This window comes from Anopheles coluzzii, chromosome 2 (genome assembly GCF_943734685.1).
Source record: "Anopheles coluzzii chromosome 2, AcolN3, whole genome shotgun sequence".
Taxonomy (NCBI): Eukaryota; Metazoa; Arthropoda; class Insecta; order Diptera; family Culicidae; genus Anopheles; species Anopheles coluzzii.
Genome location: NC_064670.1, coordinates 16,177,428 through 16,191,043, shown reverse-complemented (window position 1 = coordinate 16,191,043; position 13,616 = coordinate 16,177,428). Strand labels below are relative to the sequence as shown.

General features: G+C 51.0%; 1 protein-coding gene across 7 annotated transcripts; it reads left to right on the top strand.

Annotated features, from left to right (window-relative positions):
• The first annotated feature begins 2,412 nt into the window (after nt 1-2,412).
• On the top strand, nt 2,413-12,954 carry LOC120950144 (myosin light chain kinase, smooth muscle-like). Of its 7 annotated transcripts, none has more exons than XM_040367946.2 (9): nt 2,413-2,525; nt 7,776-8,896; nt 8,991-9,321; nt 9,412-9,744; nt 10,831-11,105; nt 11,173-11,989; nt 12,060-12,500; nt 12,581-12,674; nt 12,754-12,954. In XM_040367946.2, coding segments are annotated over exons 2-9 (3,159 nt in total). In that variant the 5' UTR covers nt 2,413-2,525; nt 7,776-8,030; the 3' UTR covers nt 12,756-12,954. The 7 variants fall into 7 exon arrangements, with proteins under 7 accessions (XP_040223880.2, XP_040223881.2, XP_049463202.1 ...); XM_040367947.2 differs by having other exon boundaries at nt 2,431-2,597; XM_049607245.1 differs by lacking the exon at nt 2,413-2,525 and adding an exon at nt 2,608-2,791.
• Nucleotides 12,955-13,616: the final 662 nt, after the last annotated feature.

The following is a 13,616-nucleotide window of genomic DNA, read 5'->3' as shown; positions in this document are numbered from 1 at the left end:
GCAGCAAACTTATAAAATTTGCAGTGTATGATTCGTACACGAAGCCCCCCCCCCCGTCGATGGATTTGGTGAAGGGGCCCCGTCTACCATAACGCCTAGGGCCTCGGAGAGGCTTGACCCGCCGCTGGGGTGAGATAACATAATGATAAACGAAGCCTTTTAACCAATCGTAGTTTTGACAACACTTTCAAGAGGTTTCTGTTCCACCAGTATTGGAGAAGTTGACACCATTTTGAATAGTTCAAATAGAATGCTTTGTTTTGTCGTTGTCGCACGCTAAAAAAGGAACAAAAACCCGTGCAAACGGTTTCAAGTCGTACCCTGTGCGTATTGATATGCGGTTTTAGTTTTCTTCTTCTTATTTTTCTTCTTCATTTTCTCTTCCTTCTACTTCCTTTCTTTTCCTCTTCTTTCTTATTCTTCTTCTTCTTCCTTTTTTCTCTTCCTACTCCTTCTTCTTCTTCTTCTTCTTCTTCTTCTTCTTCTTCTTCTTCTTCTTCTTCTTCTTCTTCTTCTTCTTCTTCATTTTCTCTTCTTACTCCTCCTTCTTCTCCTTATTTTTTTCTTTTTCTCTTCCTCTTCATGTTCCTTCTTCTTCTTTTTCTTCTTCTTCTTCTTCTTCTTCTTCTTCTTCTTCATTGTCTCTTCCTTTTTATTGTTTTTCTCTTCCTTCTTCTTTTTTTCTCTTCCTCCTTCTTCTTTTCTCTACCTTCTTCTTCTTTTTTACGATTTCTTCTTCTGTATCATGCCTTATTTTATTCATTGTAGTTTTAAATGTCTACTGCGTTTTATTTTGTGTTCTAGTCTTATTTGTGTGAACTGTCCTTCCTAATGGATTTGTTCGGAGTAACTTTATTTTATTCATACCAATACTATCTGTCTGGAGCATTCAGAATCAATTTGGAAGGAAATTAATCCAAGTTCAATTTCGTAGGGACGTCTTTCAATTGCATCCTCCATGTCGTCGCTTCGGACAAAGGCTTGACAGACAAAGGCAAGGGAGTTGTCTGAGATGCTGTGCTTGGCAAAGAAATGCTATGGAACCGAACGCAGCCAATGGATGTTGCGCACCTTAGCAGATCTGTTGCGTTATCGACTATTTCCCGATCTTTAGTTCCCGTATGCGTATCTGTGTGTCTCGTCATTACGAGAATTGTTTGGGTTTTTGCCATGAATCATCACATGTTCACCGCTCTGCGTAACGTATCACGTATCAGTGTTAGAAATACAGCAATATTTAAATTCGCGTTTCGTTCCAACCATCGAAACGTTGGAAAAAAGAAAGAAAAAACAAACATGCTAATAACCGAAACCATACCTTCGAACAGATATCTTTTTTTTCTTATGGGTTTTTTTGCCGTTCTTTCACCTTCAACACATTAATTCTTACGCTTAATGTCGCAACGGCCTACTCCAGCCTGGAAGTCACTGACGGTCAAAGCGATAACATTACCAAATAAATGACCCCAAAAAACCATCGACATTTCGCGCCTTCCCGTGCCTCAGTGTGACTTCCGAGCGCCATAAACACTTCCTCCCCTTTCCGGCAAACACGCTCCCATTAGCATTGAATCGATGCCCTCGTATATTACCATACCCACGCCATACTGGCCAGCGGCAACAACAAAAATAGTAATAAAAAAAGAAACAAATCCACAACATACCCAGGACGGGTGGTGGTGGTGGTGGTCATCACATGAACGATGGGGCGGCGGTAGCGGTTTTGCACCAGCAAAATGATACAATCTTTTTCATTCCATGAAAGGAGTTTTGTAGGAGAGTGAGATAAACACTCGAAACGAAAGTGACTTGGTGAGTCACGGCGGACCGAAAGACTGCGGATGCTGCACGCTACGTTTCCACCCACCCCTCCAGATGTGCAACAGGTTTCGCTCCACAGGGGGGTGCAGGGTAGATGGCGCCCGAACCCGTTGGTTTATTTCTTTTTTTGTTTTGTTGCTCCACAGCAGAACGTCCTTCAGCACTTCTCGCCCGCCCTTCCCTCACATCCTGGCAGATGGTCGATCGTAAAGCGCAAAACCGGGTCACTGGTTCGCTCTCATCCGGTCCAATGCGCGAGAAGGCGCTGGACGTCTAATTCGAAGTCGAGCCGAACAGAATTACTTTGTGAAAGGACGTCCGAAATGGCGCTTCGAAGTGTTTAGGGCCGTACATTTAAATGCGAAATTGAATTTTCTTGTACCCCTTGTACTCCCTCCCCTTCCGCCTATTGCAAGACGCGCTGCGATCGAGCGATGCTGCTGCCGTGCTGCCTGGAGACGCTTGGCACCCACAACACAGCGACCGATCGACCGAATGGCATTTGTTGCACCCTTTTACATCCAGCAACTCTCGCTGTCGGTGTATGTGCTTGGGGGTAAGGGTGTATGTGTGCCCATTTCACGGCCCTGTGCTCACCGCAACGCGATGGCGCCTCCAGTTGGGAAGACGCACAGTCGCTGTTCGTCCGCAGATCGCGTCGGACGTCGCAAGCTTGTATGTAACGCGAATTCAGCTGTCCGCGGGTACGTAAAGCCTCCGTGAGTCAGTACGGGCACACCTTGACGCCCTTTGGCAAAGTGAAGCAGCAGGAAACGGTGCGTGAGTGTGTGCGCACGCGCGCGCGTATAAAGTGTAGCGGCCCGAAGACACGAACCGCCCCGAAGGTCGTGCGTGCGTACGATCGCGCAATTTTGTCGTGCGGCCCTTTACCCATTTGCGGCTGGTTGGACGGTTTTTTCACCAACCGGTCCGGGCCCTGTCGTCGTCGTTGCCGTCGCCGCCATCATCCGTAACTATCCATTGCGCGAGGTGTTAAGGTGTCGAAAATTGCCGGTTCTAGTTTCAGGTGGCACCTGCCGTCACCAGGTGGTGTGATGTTAGTTGCTCGCGGTGAAGGTGCACACAGCGCACAAGGTGGTGCATTGGTGCATTTGCAGTGTACAAGGTGCTGTTTGACGCGCAGTTTGCTGCCAACTGAGCTAATCTACTTAGCTCTAGTGCAACGGCGGAGACGGGGGTTGGCCAAGGGACGTGGCGGCACGAGCGCATACGGGGCAGCCTGATTAGTGTGCGAATGATTAAAACCGATCAACCGGAATGGTTCTAATTGCGAGACCCTGACAGCTCATCAGTTGGTGGCGGATGTAGCGAATTGGACGAATCGCTTCAATTGATAATGCGATATCGCCTGAGTATCGATCTTTGAGATAGAGAGAATTTGTGTGTGTATGTGTGAGAGAGAGAGAGAGAGAGAGAGAGAGAGAGAGAAAGAGAGAGAGAGAGAGAGAGAGAGAGAGCGCAGAACGGTTTGAGATAGTTGAAAAGATGCCACCAAAGACAATATCAGCAACGGTGCCTACAATTACAAAAGTGAACAATTGAGAGCCTCACAGCCTCAGTATTTTAGGATCGATTACACCAGAGGTCGGCAAATATTCCAACAAAAGATCCAAATGGAAGAAATTTCTGAAGCTATGGATTGCGATTGCTGCTGCTAAGTTTTCACCTTCCTAGATACTCTTTGTTTTTTTTTGCTCTTTATTCCTTTGCTCATTACAAATAAATTTGCGTCTTTACAGAACTTTTTCAAGTTCATTTATTTTAATTCAATTTGACTGTTCATATTAAGGTTATTAAAACATATGAAAGTGTGAAAAAATCGACAAACAGTAGATACAATAAACCTTACCATAGGATAAACCAAGCTTAAGTATTCAGGGGTATTAAGTACACCCCGAGCATCTCGTAACAATTGGTACAGGAACCAGTTGTACCTTAATATCCCTCAAAACGATTCAAACCAAATACTAATTAAAACATGAAACCATTGAACAAGTACTTGGTTCTAAATTTTGGAAAATTTAGTTTGATATCTTTAGGTTGAAATCTTGAGGTTGAATCTTGGGAAGTGCAATAACAATGTTCTCATCACAGTTCAATTGCAAAATGCTCGCGCGACCTGGACGCTTCTCAAGCCGTAACTTGCCAACCCCTGGATTGGGGAATCTCTCCCGTAGTCGTATGCATGTGGAGCGCGTAACATTTTGGGGAACAAGATCTCCCGTCTAGTTTCACCTGTGTTCTCACTACAACTCGCCATCCTTATCTTCCTCTCTCTCTCACATACACACTCTTAAACGCTCAAACGATAGCTCAGTTGCCGTCTCTTGTGTGTTATTCCAACCCTCCAACACTCTCTAGTCTCCGCTCGCTTCGATCGATTAGATGTCGAGATCGAGAGCAAGATTGACGACGCGGTCCTATCACGGGCCCGAGCCAGACCAACTTCGCCAGATGGTGATCGGTTCCTTCAATCATTCCGTTCCGTGCAGCTCGACCGTGTGCAGCGACAACTGCACCAGAGACTGCTACAGGGGCTCGCCATCGACCCCAGTGCGTGTGTGTGTACAGAGGACACAGATCGTTGCAATCTGCGTCGAGATCTGGAGCGACTAATTAGCACCAGCCGTAGCACCCCTATTCTGTTGGCAAAGTACGATCAAGCCGCAGTGCGTCGCCGTGGTCGCCTCCGATCGAGATCTCCGCGTGGCGTTCAGCAAATATCGTGAAGATCGCGAGGTCGGACGAGCGCGCGCGCGCAGACAGCGAAACTGACAAAAACGGCGGGGGACGGCGGTCTGCAGCGTGGCGATGGGAAAAGGGTGTACAAGGGCGCGCGAAAAGATACGCCAATTTGTAGCTGTGTGCATGTGTTTGTGTATTTTTGTGTTTGTGTAAGTGTGGTGTTGGTGGTGCCATGCAGTAAACCGCGGGTTCGTCGCCTCTGGCCCGAAGGCTTTTCGCTGCTGCAGTTCGGCAATCTGTTAGCAAAACACGCGTTTACGGGTGCTGCCGGCTGCGGAACGGACCACCGGAAGCGCCAGTTCGATCGGGACGAGTGTAAACAAGTGGCCTGGCAGGGTTGGGGCCCACGGCCGGATGTGCCCAGCCGGTGGCTGGGGACGTTTCTCGGTGAAGCCTCGCGCCCCGTCTGATGCCACGCCGTGAACATGGGCTCGTATGACCTTTGGAATGGGAGGGGGAGTGCGGGCATCGGGCGCGCTTGTGGTGAGGACGGTGACGGGCACACACACACAAGAAGGGCAACTGCGCTCGCTGCGTGTCTGTGTGTGTGTGTACTGCGGTTTACGCAAGGTTATTTTTCCATTCCAGCGACAATGTGCCGCCGTTTTCTGCGGGTATTGTGTTGCGCGGTTTGCCGACGAACGGAACAGCGAGTAGAGAGCCTTCAGGCGTCCTGGTTGACGAGTTCGAGTTCGAGGCTCAGCTTTACGTGTACGGGCTTTGGCGTATTGCCGATCATACGCAAACAAAGTTGGCGCAAACCCTCCAAGTGGCGGTGTGTTATTCTTTCCCCCAGCTGTGCTAAGCAGATGAACTGAACCGTCTAACGTACATAGCGGACAAGTAGTGTGTGTATGTGTGTGTGTTGATGTGTTTTTATTTGCGCAATTTACTACCACTCCCTTCAACTGCCACCCACGGGGGTGCGGGAGGTTTTTATCGCTGGGCGCTTTCACTGGTGTGTAGCTCGCGTCGATTATTCCCTTTCCGGGGCATATACAAAACACGTTTCTGGCGTGCAAAACGCGTCTCCGTGATGCTGACAAGCAACATTGATCATCGTCTACTGGGCGAGGCGTGTAGTGAGAGTGTGTGTGTGTTTGCAGTGACTTAAGTGCCACCGTAAGCCACGAAACCTTGTGGGCAGAAAGAATTTCGCCAGGAATGTGCAACGGCCGCCGCCGCCGCGCGTCAGCTGTGGGGCGCAGGTATGGCTGCGCACAGGTTAACGGTACGGAGCCCACGGATTCGAACGCGCAAGTCGTAGCACTACCGTACGGCCGTACAAAGCGGGAGGACCACCTGAAGGTCGCAACCGTGCGCCACCGTAGCATTCGTGTCGGGCAGCCCGCGTGCGCTACTGTTTTGCGTACTAATGCGCTGTAACATGTGCGATGAGTAATTGATGCCATCGTGCAGCGTAGCTGCCGCGACTTTCTTAAGAGATGGTGGTTAAAACGTTTTATATTTGCCATAATGTCCCTTTTTCGTTACGATTGTGTCTTACGAAAAAACGACAAATATGACAAGACACCTTCACAGCATTTATCCATTTATGAACGTCGAACGTCATTTCATTCGCGATTATTTTGTCTCGCCTCCGTCGATCGATTCACCGTCTCCTACCAACCCGGGTCGGTCCCCGGTTCCCCGGTACGAGTGCGTGTTAACATATTTGGAATTCCATTGTCGCCAACACCGCTGGCACGACGTGAAATGTGAAATTTTATTAAAGCCATTTGCGTGCCCCAGTGCGGCCAAAACGGCGGGCAACGGCTGGTCTTTATATGGCCCGTGTGTGCTATAAAGAGGTAGTTTAGCGGAGAAGCGAGAGATGTTGGCTGGATGGTTGGTCGGACGGCAGTTCCTTAATTGGTGTGTGGAAAGAACTGGTCGGACCATTTTTTTTTGTACAAAAATGGATGATTTTGTTTATTTTGAATTGTTTGTTTATTGTACGCGAAAGTGAAGTTTGTGTGTGTGTGTTGGTGAGTTAGTAATAGCGAGTTCGTCCTGAGTTCAAATCTTGGTAATGAGCTGGATTTCGCTTTGTTTGGTGGATTAATTTTTAAATGGCGCTTTAATACACTTTCGTGCTGTGTTTCTTGCATCTTTCGTTAAGATTCATTTGTTTACGTCTTCAGTGATTTGAATTGCGAATCGCGGAAGGAGTCTCCAAAGATTTATGAAACTCCATAGATTCGCAAATCTTCTAATACCTTCAAGCGGAGATTCAGAAATCTTTAGAGATGTATCTTTACAAATTCTGAGACATATAAATCTTGAGTCATAGTATTTGAATATTTAGTGGTCTTTGAGGATTCATGAATCTTTGAGAGTTCATGGATCTCAAAATTTGAGGTTCAGATTCAACGATTTACTTTGATGATTGTTTCAGATTCTTAAATCAGAGCATCGCATCATTCTTATACATTATTTCCCTGTGGTTTTGATTGAAACACTTATCGATCTCGAGCTCCAGCCTTACATCGATCTAAACGATCTCCAAAAAGCGAAAACAAACTACACAGCCTTACACAAGAGAGTACAATTATAACAGAGTTGTCTTGTGCCGGATGGATACGACCTTGTTGGAACTATCTCAATTTCCATTCGGTTATCGGGGTTCAATTCTACATGCGTGCACTTAAAACTATCATATCATGCAAATAGACACAACATCTCCATACATCACCAAGAGACACAACATGCTCCCTTGGAAAGGTCTCATCACCCTTGCGCGATCGATGCGTTCCGTTTATCTCGTGCGTACGATCAAGTCGTTTCTTGCAATGTATTTCCCAACAAGCGCCCGCGACATTGACTTAAGAGCCCTGCTACTTCCAAAAAGAGCGAATGTCATTGTACACGCATGACAGGACCGTTCCGTAACCCTTCCGTTCCCTGCCGTATCGTTCTCATCTGCGAAAGCTCCTAGAGCTCGTGACGCTTGCCGCCATCTCGTCAGCGATATCCATAAAGTACGACCTTCTTCTGTTGTGCTGATGATGGTGAAGCCCAAATAGGTGGATAAGCTATCGGAAGGTTGAATGTCACCAAAGTGGTGAGGTTCCACGTTCAGGGACACGTACGCAAGGGGTTCACGGGAACGCAAATGCGGAACAATGCACAAAAGGCTGCAGTGGCATTGGAGCTTAGGAGTTTAACTCACACTGAACATCTTACAGCAACGCAATGCAGTAGTATGGTGGTCCCGAAGTAGTGCTGTGTACGTGACTGTGTCAGTGAATCATCGTCAACGCATCTAATAGCAAACTGATGAGCTCAACTTGAGAAAGGGTGGAGTGAAGTGTCACACGCGGCGGAATTCCTTAGCGAACGTCGGTGCTGTGCTCCGTGGATGTTTCAAGCTCAGTGTTAATGTGTGTGTTTGAAGTTGATAGCAACGTTCCAGTAGTAGAAGTAGAAGAATTCGATGCGAAATGGCCAGTGGTGCGATCAACCAGCCAGCGCTCGCCGGGTGCGGTCGGGCAGCCGCCGGTGAACCGTGCGCCACCGTGCCGCTCAAGTTTATCTACGTGCCGCAGAAGCTCGAGGTGTACGAGTACGAGACGGCCATCTTTCAGTGCATCATCGAGGGCTACCCGACGCCGGCCATGGCCTGGCAGCGCAACGGCGCCCTGCTCGCACCCTCGCGCACCATTTCGATCCAGAGCAAGGGCTCCCTGTGCACGATGAAGATCCAGTGCGTGAGCGCGAAGGATGCCGGCCCGTACCAGCTGGTGATCGAGAACGAGAGTGGCCGGGTGGAGCGCACGATCGAGCTGCTGGTGCTCGAGAAGATCCGCACGATCAATCGGGTGAAGCGGAACAGCGAGCCGGCGGCGAGCAGTATGCGCATCTACCGCCACATCAACGACTATTCGCCCCAGGTCGGCGAGTACATCGTGCTGAACGCGGAGTACTACGCACCGTCCATACCGGCCGTGCGCTGCTTTCACAACGGGCGCGAGCTGGACGATGGCCGGATATTCCATCGCAGCGTCAGCCAGCGCAACGTGTCGCTCGTGCTGGAGAAGGCGAAGGCGAGCGATTCCGGCACGTACACGTGCGTGCTGGAAACGATCGACGGCTGCATGAAGGTGATGTCGGCGGAGATCGACGTGCAGGACCCGAAGTGGTCGGTACCGGTCGGGCAGCTACCGCGGATTGTGCACGAGCTGCCGAAGGTGATCACCGTCACGGAGGGAACCGAGGTGGAGCTCAGCCTGGAGCTGCAGTGTGCCGAGCTGGTCAAGTGTTCGTGGAAGAAAAATGGCCGCCTGGTGAAGGATTCGACCGACTTTGCGTGAGTATCGAGCTGCGGGGTCCAGGATGTCCCGGGGGACACGAGAAACCGAATGCAACTAACCTTGGGGAGACACGCTCATCCCATCCCCCAGGTACATCGATCACGGTAATGGCAAGTTTGGACTACGACTCAAGGACCCGTTCCTGGACGATGCCGGCCTGTACGAGTGTTGCATCGAGGCGGCCAAGCAGCAGCTTACCTCCAGCTGCTATCTGGACGTGCTCGAGCTGGACCAGCAGCAGCAGCCGCCACCGATGGACTGCGACCACCGGCCGCCGGTGCGCTTCGTACGCTTCCCGCTCTCGCAGATCGCGCTCGAGGGCGACAACGTGGAGTTTTGCGCGTGTGTCCATCCGCCGGACATGCGGGTACGGTGGTACGTCCGGGGCATGGAAATTACCAGCGGTACCAAAGGATTTTCGGTGCGTCACTGTGCCCTCCCTTTGCCCTCCTGGCACCTTGTGTTGGCTTACACCTTCGTTTGTTTCCATTCACACCCCTCTTTTCCACAGATGGAGTCACGCGACGATGGAGCGAACATTCTGCGAATATTCAACAGTGCGTACCGGCAGAGCGGCGAGGTAAAGTGTTGCATCCCCTCGACCGAGAGCGACCGGCAGGGCCAGCTGTGCGCGTACGCCGACCTGTGCGTGCTGCCGAAGGCGTACGTCGGTGCGTGCGAGCGGCAGGAAATACGGCGGGAAATCGAACGGTACGGCGGCAGTCAGCAGAAGCTGCGCTTTCTGCACTGCCTGCAGGACGAGGTGGTACTGCAGGGCGACGACGTGATCATAGAGGCCTGCTACCAGGGCCAGCCACCGGCCGAGCTGCGCTGGAAGCGATCGGTAAGCAAAGTTTGCTGGAATGCTGTCTTCTATCCTGTGCGACCGACCGCGCGCAGCTGCATGCCCAAAAACAGCTCGATATCTCTCATGTCGGATCACGGTTTCAGCAAAGGGGCGACATCATGAGCCCGCGAGGGCGTATTGATTAGTATTCTCTACCGTCCGGATTGGCCGCTACGGGCCAATCGCCGCCAATCGAGGAGGCTAATCTTAATCTTAACCAAACACGCATTCGCGGGCGTAATGGTGGTTGGTTTCGTTGCGCAAAATATGCAAACAAATCCTACTGATTTCTCTATCTCTATCTCGGGTGTACGTGGGCTTTGCAGCTGGTAACGTGGGAAAACAGTACACAGATTTACAGATGTTTTTTGTTGTTGTTTGAGTCTGTTTGGGTTTGAAGTCCGTGTAATTTGTGGGTTTGGGTTAGAATTTCCATATTTATGATGGTGTTTGATTTGTGCTCTGCTTCCAGCGATTACACGGCTCTGCGCTACTTGTGGGCGCTGCTGCTGCGACTTTGTTGACTAATTTTCAATGACAAATTGATCAATAATACCCTAGAAGATCTCGATCAAGCACACATCTGAATAGTTGGGCAGTGTTGTGGTATAATGGGAGAGACAGACGCCGGCGCCTTGCAAACAAGATCAAATATGGAACGATTCTTTTATATCCAAAGACATCTTTCCCAGTACTCAGAATCGAATATTTCTGGAGGGCTGTACCCTGTGGGACATTAAACGGTGTATTATTTGATTCGGACCCTTAAAAATCCCAACCATATAGAATAGCCACAATAGGTGGACACTACACTAACTTGAAATTTAAACCCAACCGGTCTTGCAGGAGCTGACGCGTCTATCCAATAGACCACAGAGCCGACTCAAGGCTGTACGTGTAAAACATCGTTTAGTTCCTGTTGATGAGCTGGAATTGGATTGTGAGCGGGAAGCTTACAAGCTTATTAATACTTTCCTTATCATCAAACCATACCCACATACACTTAACCATACAGAAAGATAATTTGAATCGTGATGATAAATTGGGCGTATCATAAATATGTATGCTTCACTATCATTTTAGGGCCGATTCATCACCGATAGCAATGCTAGCACGAGCAATCTACCGGGCCGCACCCGGCTGCTTCTAACCAACATCGAGCCGGCCCAGGGCGGTAAGTATAGCATCCAGCTCGACAAGGCCTGCCCGGAAACGGAGCTGTCCATGTGTTTGCGCGTCGAGTCACCGCCGGAACCGCCTGCCGGACGGCCGACAGTGGCCCCGCTTAGCCCAACCGCCCTGACCGTATCGTGGAATCCTGCCCCGTACGATGGAGGAAGTGCCATAACAGGATTTGTGTAAGTGCTCTGTGGATATATGTGTGTGTGCGCTTTGAGAATCTGCTAATAATCGACTGCCCTTTAGGATCGAGATGGAACAGAATGGCGAAGACCGTTGGATCTGCGTCAAGCGTGTGCCGAACTCGTTTTCCTGTGTCATTGACAGCTTGCAGCCGGACGGCTCGTACCGGTTTCGGATACGGGCAGAGAACGTGCACGGCACAAGCCATCCGACACCGGCCAGCGAACCGGTATCGGCACAGCACGAGGCCAAACGCATCAACGGCACGTCGGAGACGCGCACGAGCCTGCTGGCCGCCAGTCCCACCTCGAGCGGGGCAAGCTTCGGCAGCGACGTCGGCAACGGCGAGTCTGGCGGGTACGCGGACCACGAGGGTGACGGTGGCGAGAGCAATAGCCAGCACCAGCAGCAGCCGTGTCCCGCGACGCTGACGATCGCTTCCGGCGGTGACTTTAACGAGCAGTTCGAGGTGGTGAAGGAGGTGGGCAAGGGACGGTTCGGCGTGGTGTACAAGGTGATTGCCCGGCAGGGCGAGGCGGGCACCGTGCTCGCGGCCAAGAAGGTCAAGTGCATCCGGCTGAAGGACAAGGAGCGCGTCTGGCAGGAGACGGCGATCATGGAGAGCCTGGAGCATCCGAAGCTGCTGCGGCTGTTCGCCACCTTCGAGCTGCCGAAGGAGATCATCATGGTGGTGGAGTACATCTCCGGCGGCGAGCTGTTCGAGCGCGTGGTCGCGGACGACTTTACGCTCACCGAGAAGGACTGCGTGATCTTCGTGCGCCAGATCTGCCAGGGCGTGGAGCACATGCACAGCCGCCAGATCGTGCATCTGGACCTGAAGCCGGAGAACATTATGTGCGCCACCAAAACGAGCCACGAGGTAAGGGGCCGTCATAGGGGAGGATGGTATGGTATGTGGTGGGAATGAGACATTCCGCTTGCTTTTGCAGATCAAAATCATCGACTTCGGTTTGGCGCAGCGACTGTGCGCGTCCAGCCCGACGCGTGTGCTGTTCGGGACGCCCGAGTTCATTGCGCCGGAAATCATCAACTACGAACCGATCAGCGTACAGTCGGACATGTGGAGCATCGGCGTGATCTGCTATGTGCTACTGTCCGGCCTGTCGCCCTTCATGGGCGACAACGACGTGGACACGTTCAGCAACATTACGCGCGCCGAGTACGACTTTGACGACGAGGCGTTCGATCTGGTGTCGGACGAGGCGAAGGAATTCATTGCGGGGCTGCTGCGCGGCCGCCAGGAGGAGCGGCTGACCGCCCAGCAGTGTTTGCAGTCCGAGTGGCTTTCGCTCAAGGGCGGCGACAACGTTGGTGTGAACCAGATCCGGACGGATAAGTTGAAAAAATTCATCATCCGTAGAAAATGGCAGGTAAGCGAAAAGGGCGGGCGATGCTTTCACGCGCAACATTGCCTAATTGCCTAACGTCTTCCCTCTGATGCCGTCCACAGAAAACAGGCAATGCCATACGGGCCCTCGGAAGGATGGCAAACTTATCCGCGTCCCGGCGCGTGTCGGTAGTGCCGCGCGAAACCAACCCCGAATGTGAGTATTGCTTTGATCTGAGGTGTGTAGTCGAAGTCGGTACAGGTAACAGTACGAGCCATTTCCCCTTTCGTTACAGAGCTGGCATCAGGATGCGATCTATAGTGCGGGCAGCACGGCCAACAGTACGTCCAGCAGCAGTTTGTTGAGTGTTTCCGATACCAAATGAAAGCATCTGATGACAAGCGTAAATGTTTGATTGTTATTGTTTTACCTATATACTACGTGTACTATGCAGACAAAAACTACTACATCAATAAAGCAACTAAGTTAGAGCGAACTCTGTAACGCATTCGTTGTGTGTTAGCAGGAATAAATAATTTACACAACATGAAACATCGCAGCAATGAAGAGTACTGGCTAGTTATGGGTAAAGTTGGCAAAAATCCGGAGTCGACTCCAATCCGACTCCGATAAATTCGGAATCGTCTCCGGGAGGTAGGTCCGTGCTGCAATATCCGGAGTCGTTCGGAATCGTCCGAAAAGGCCCGGAGTCGTCCGGAATCTCCTGGAGTCGCCCAGAGTCGAAGTCATCCGGAGTCGTTCGGAGTCGTTCGGAGTCGTTCGGAGTCGTTCGGAGTCGTCCGGAGTCGTCCGGAATCGTTCGGAGTCGTCGGAGACGTCGGAGTCGTCCGGAGTCGTCCGGAGTCGCCCGGAGTCGGAGTCTTCCGGAGTCGTCCGGAGTCGTTTGGAGTCGTTCGATTCCAGACGACTCTTGACGACTCCGGAAGACTCCGTCTCCGGGTGACTCCGGACGACTCCGACTCCGGGCGGATCTAGTGGTTCCATTTTGCCGGAGTCGGAATCGAACTAACAATAGTCGCAGTCGGATCGGAGTCGTGGGTGCGCTCCATACAGCACATCACTAGTACTGGCTATTTAACAAAGAAAATATTGTACACACCTTGGGTTTTGACATCTTTGAAGAAGAATGGTGTGCTG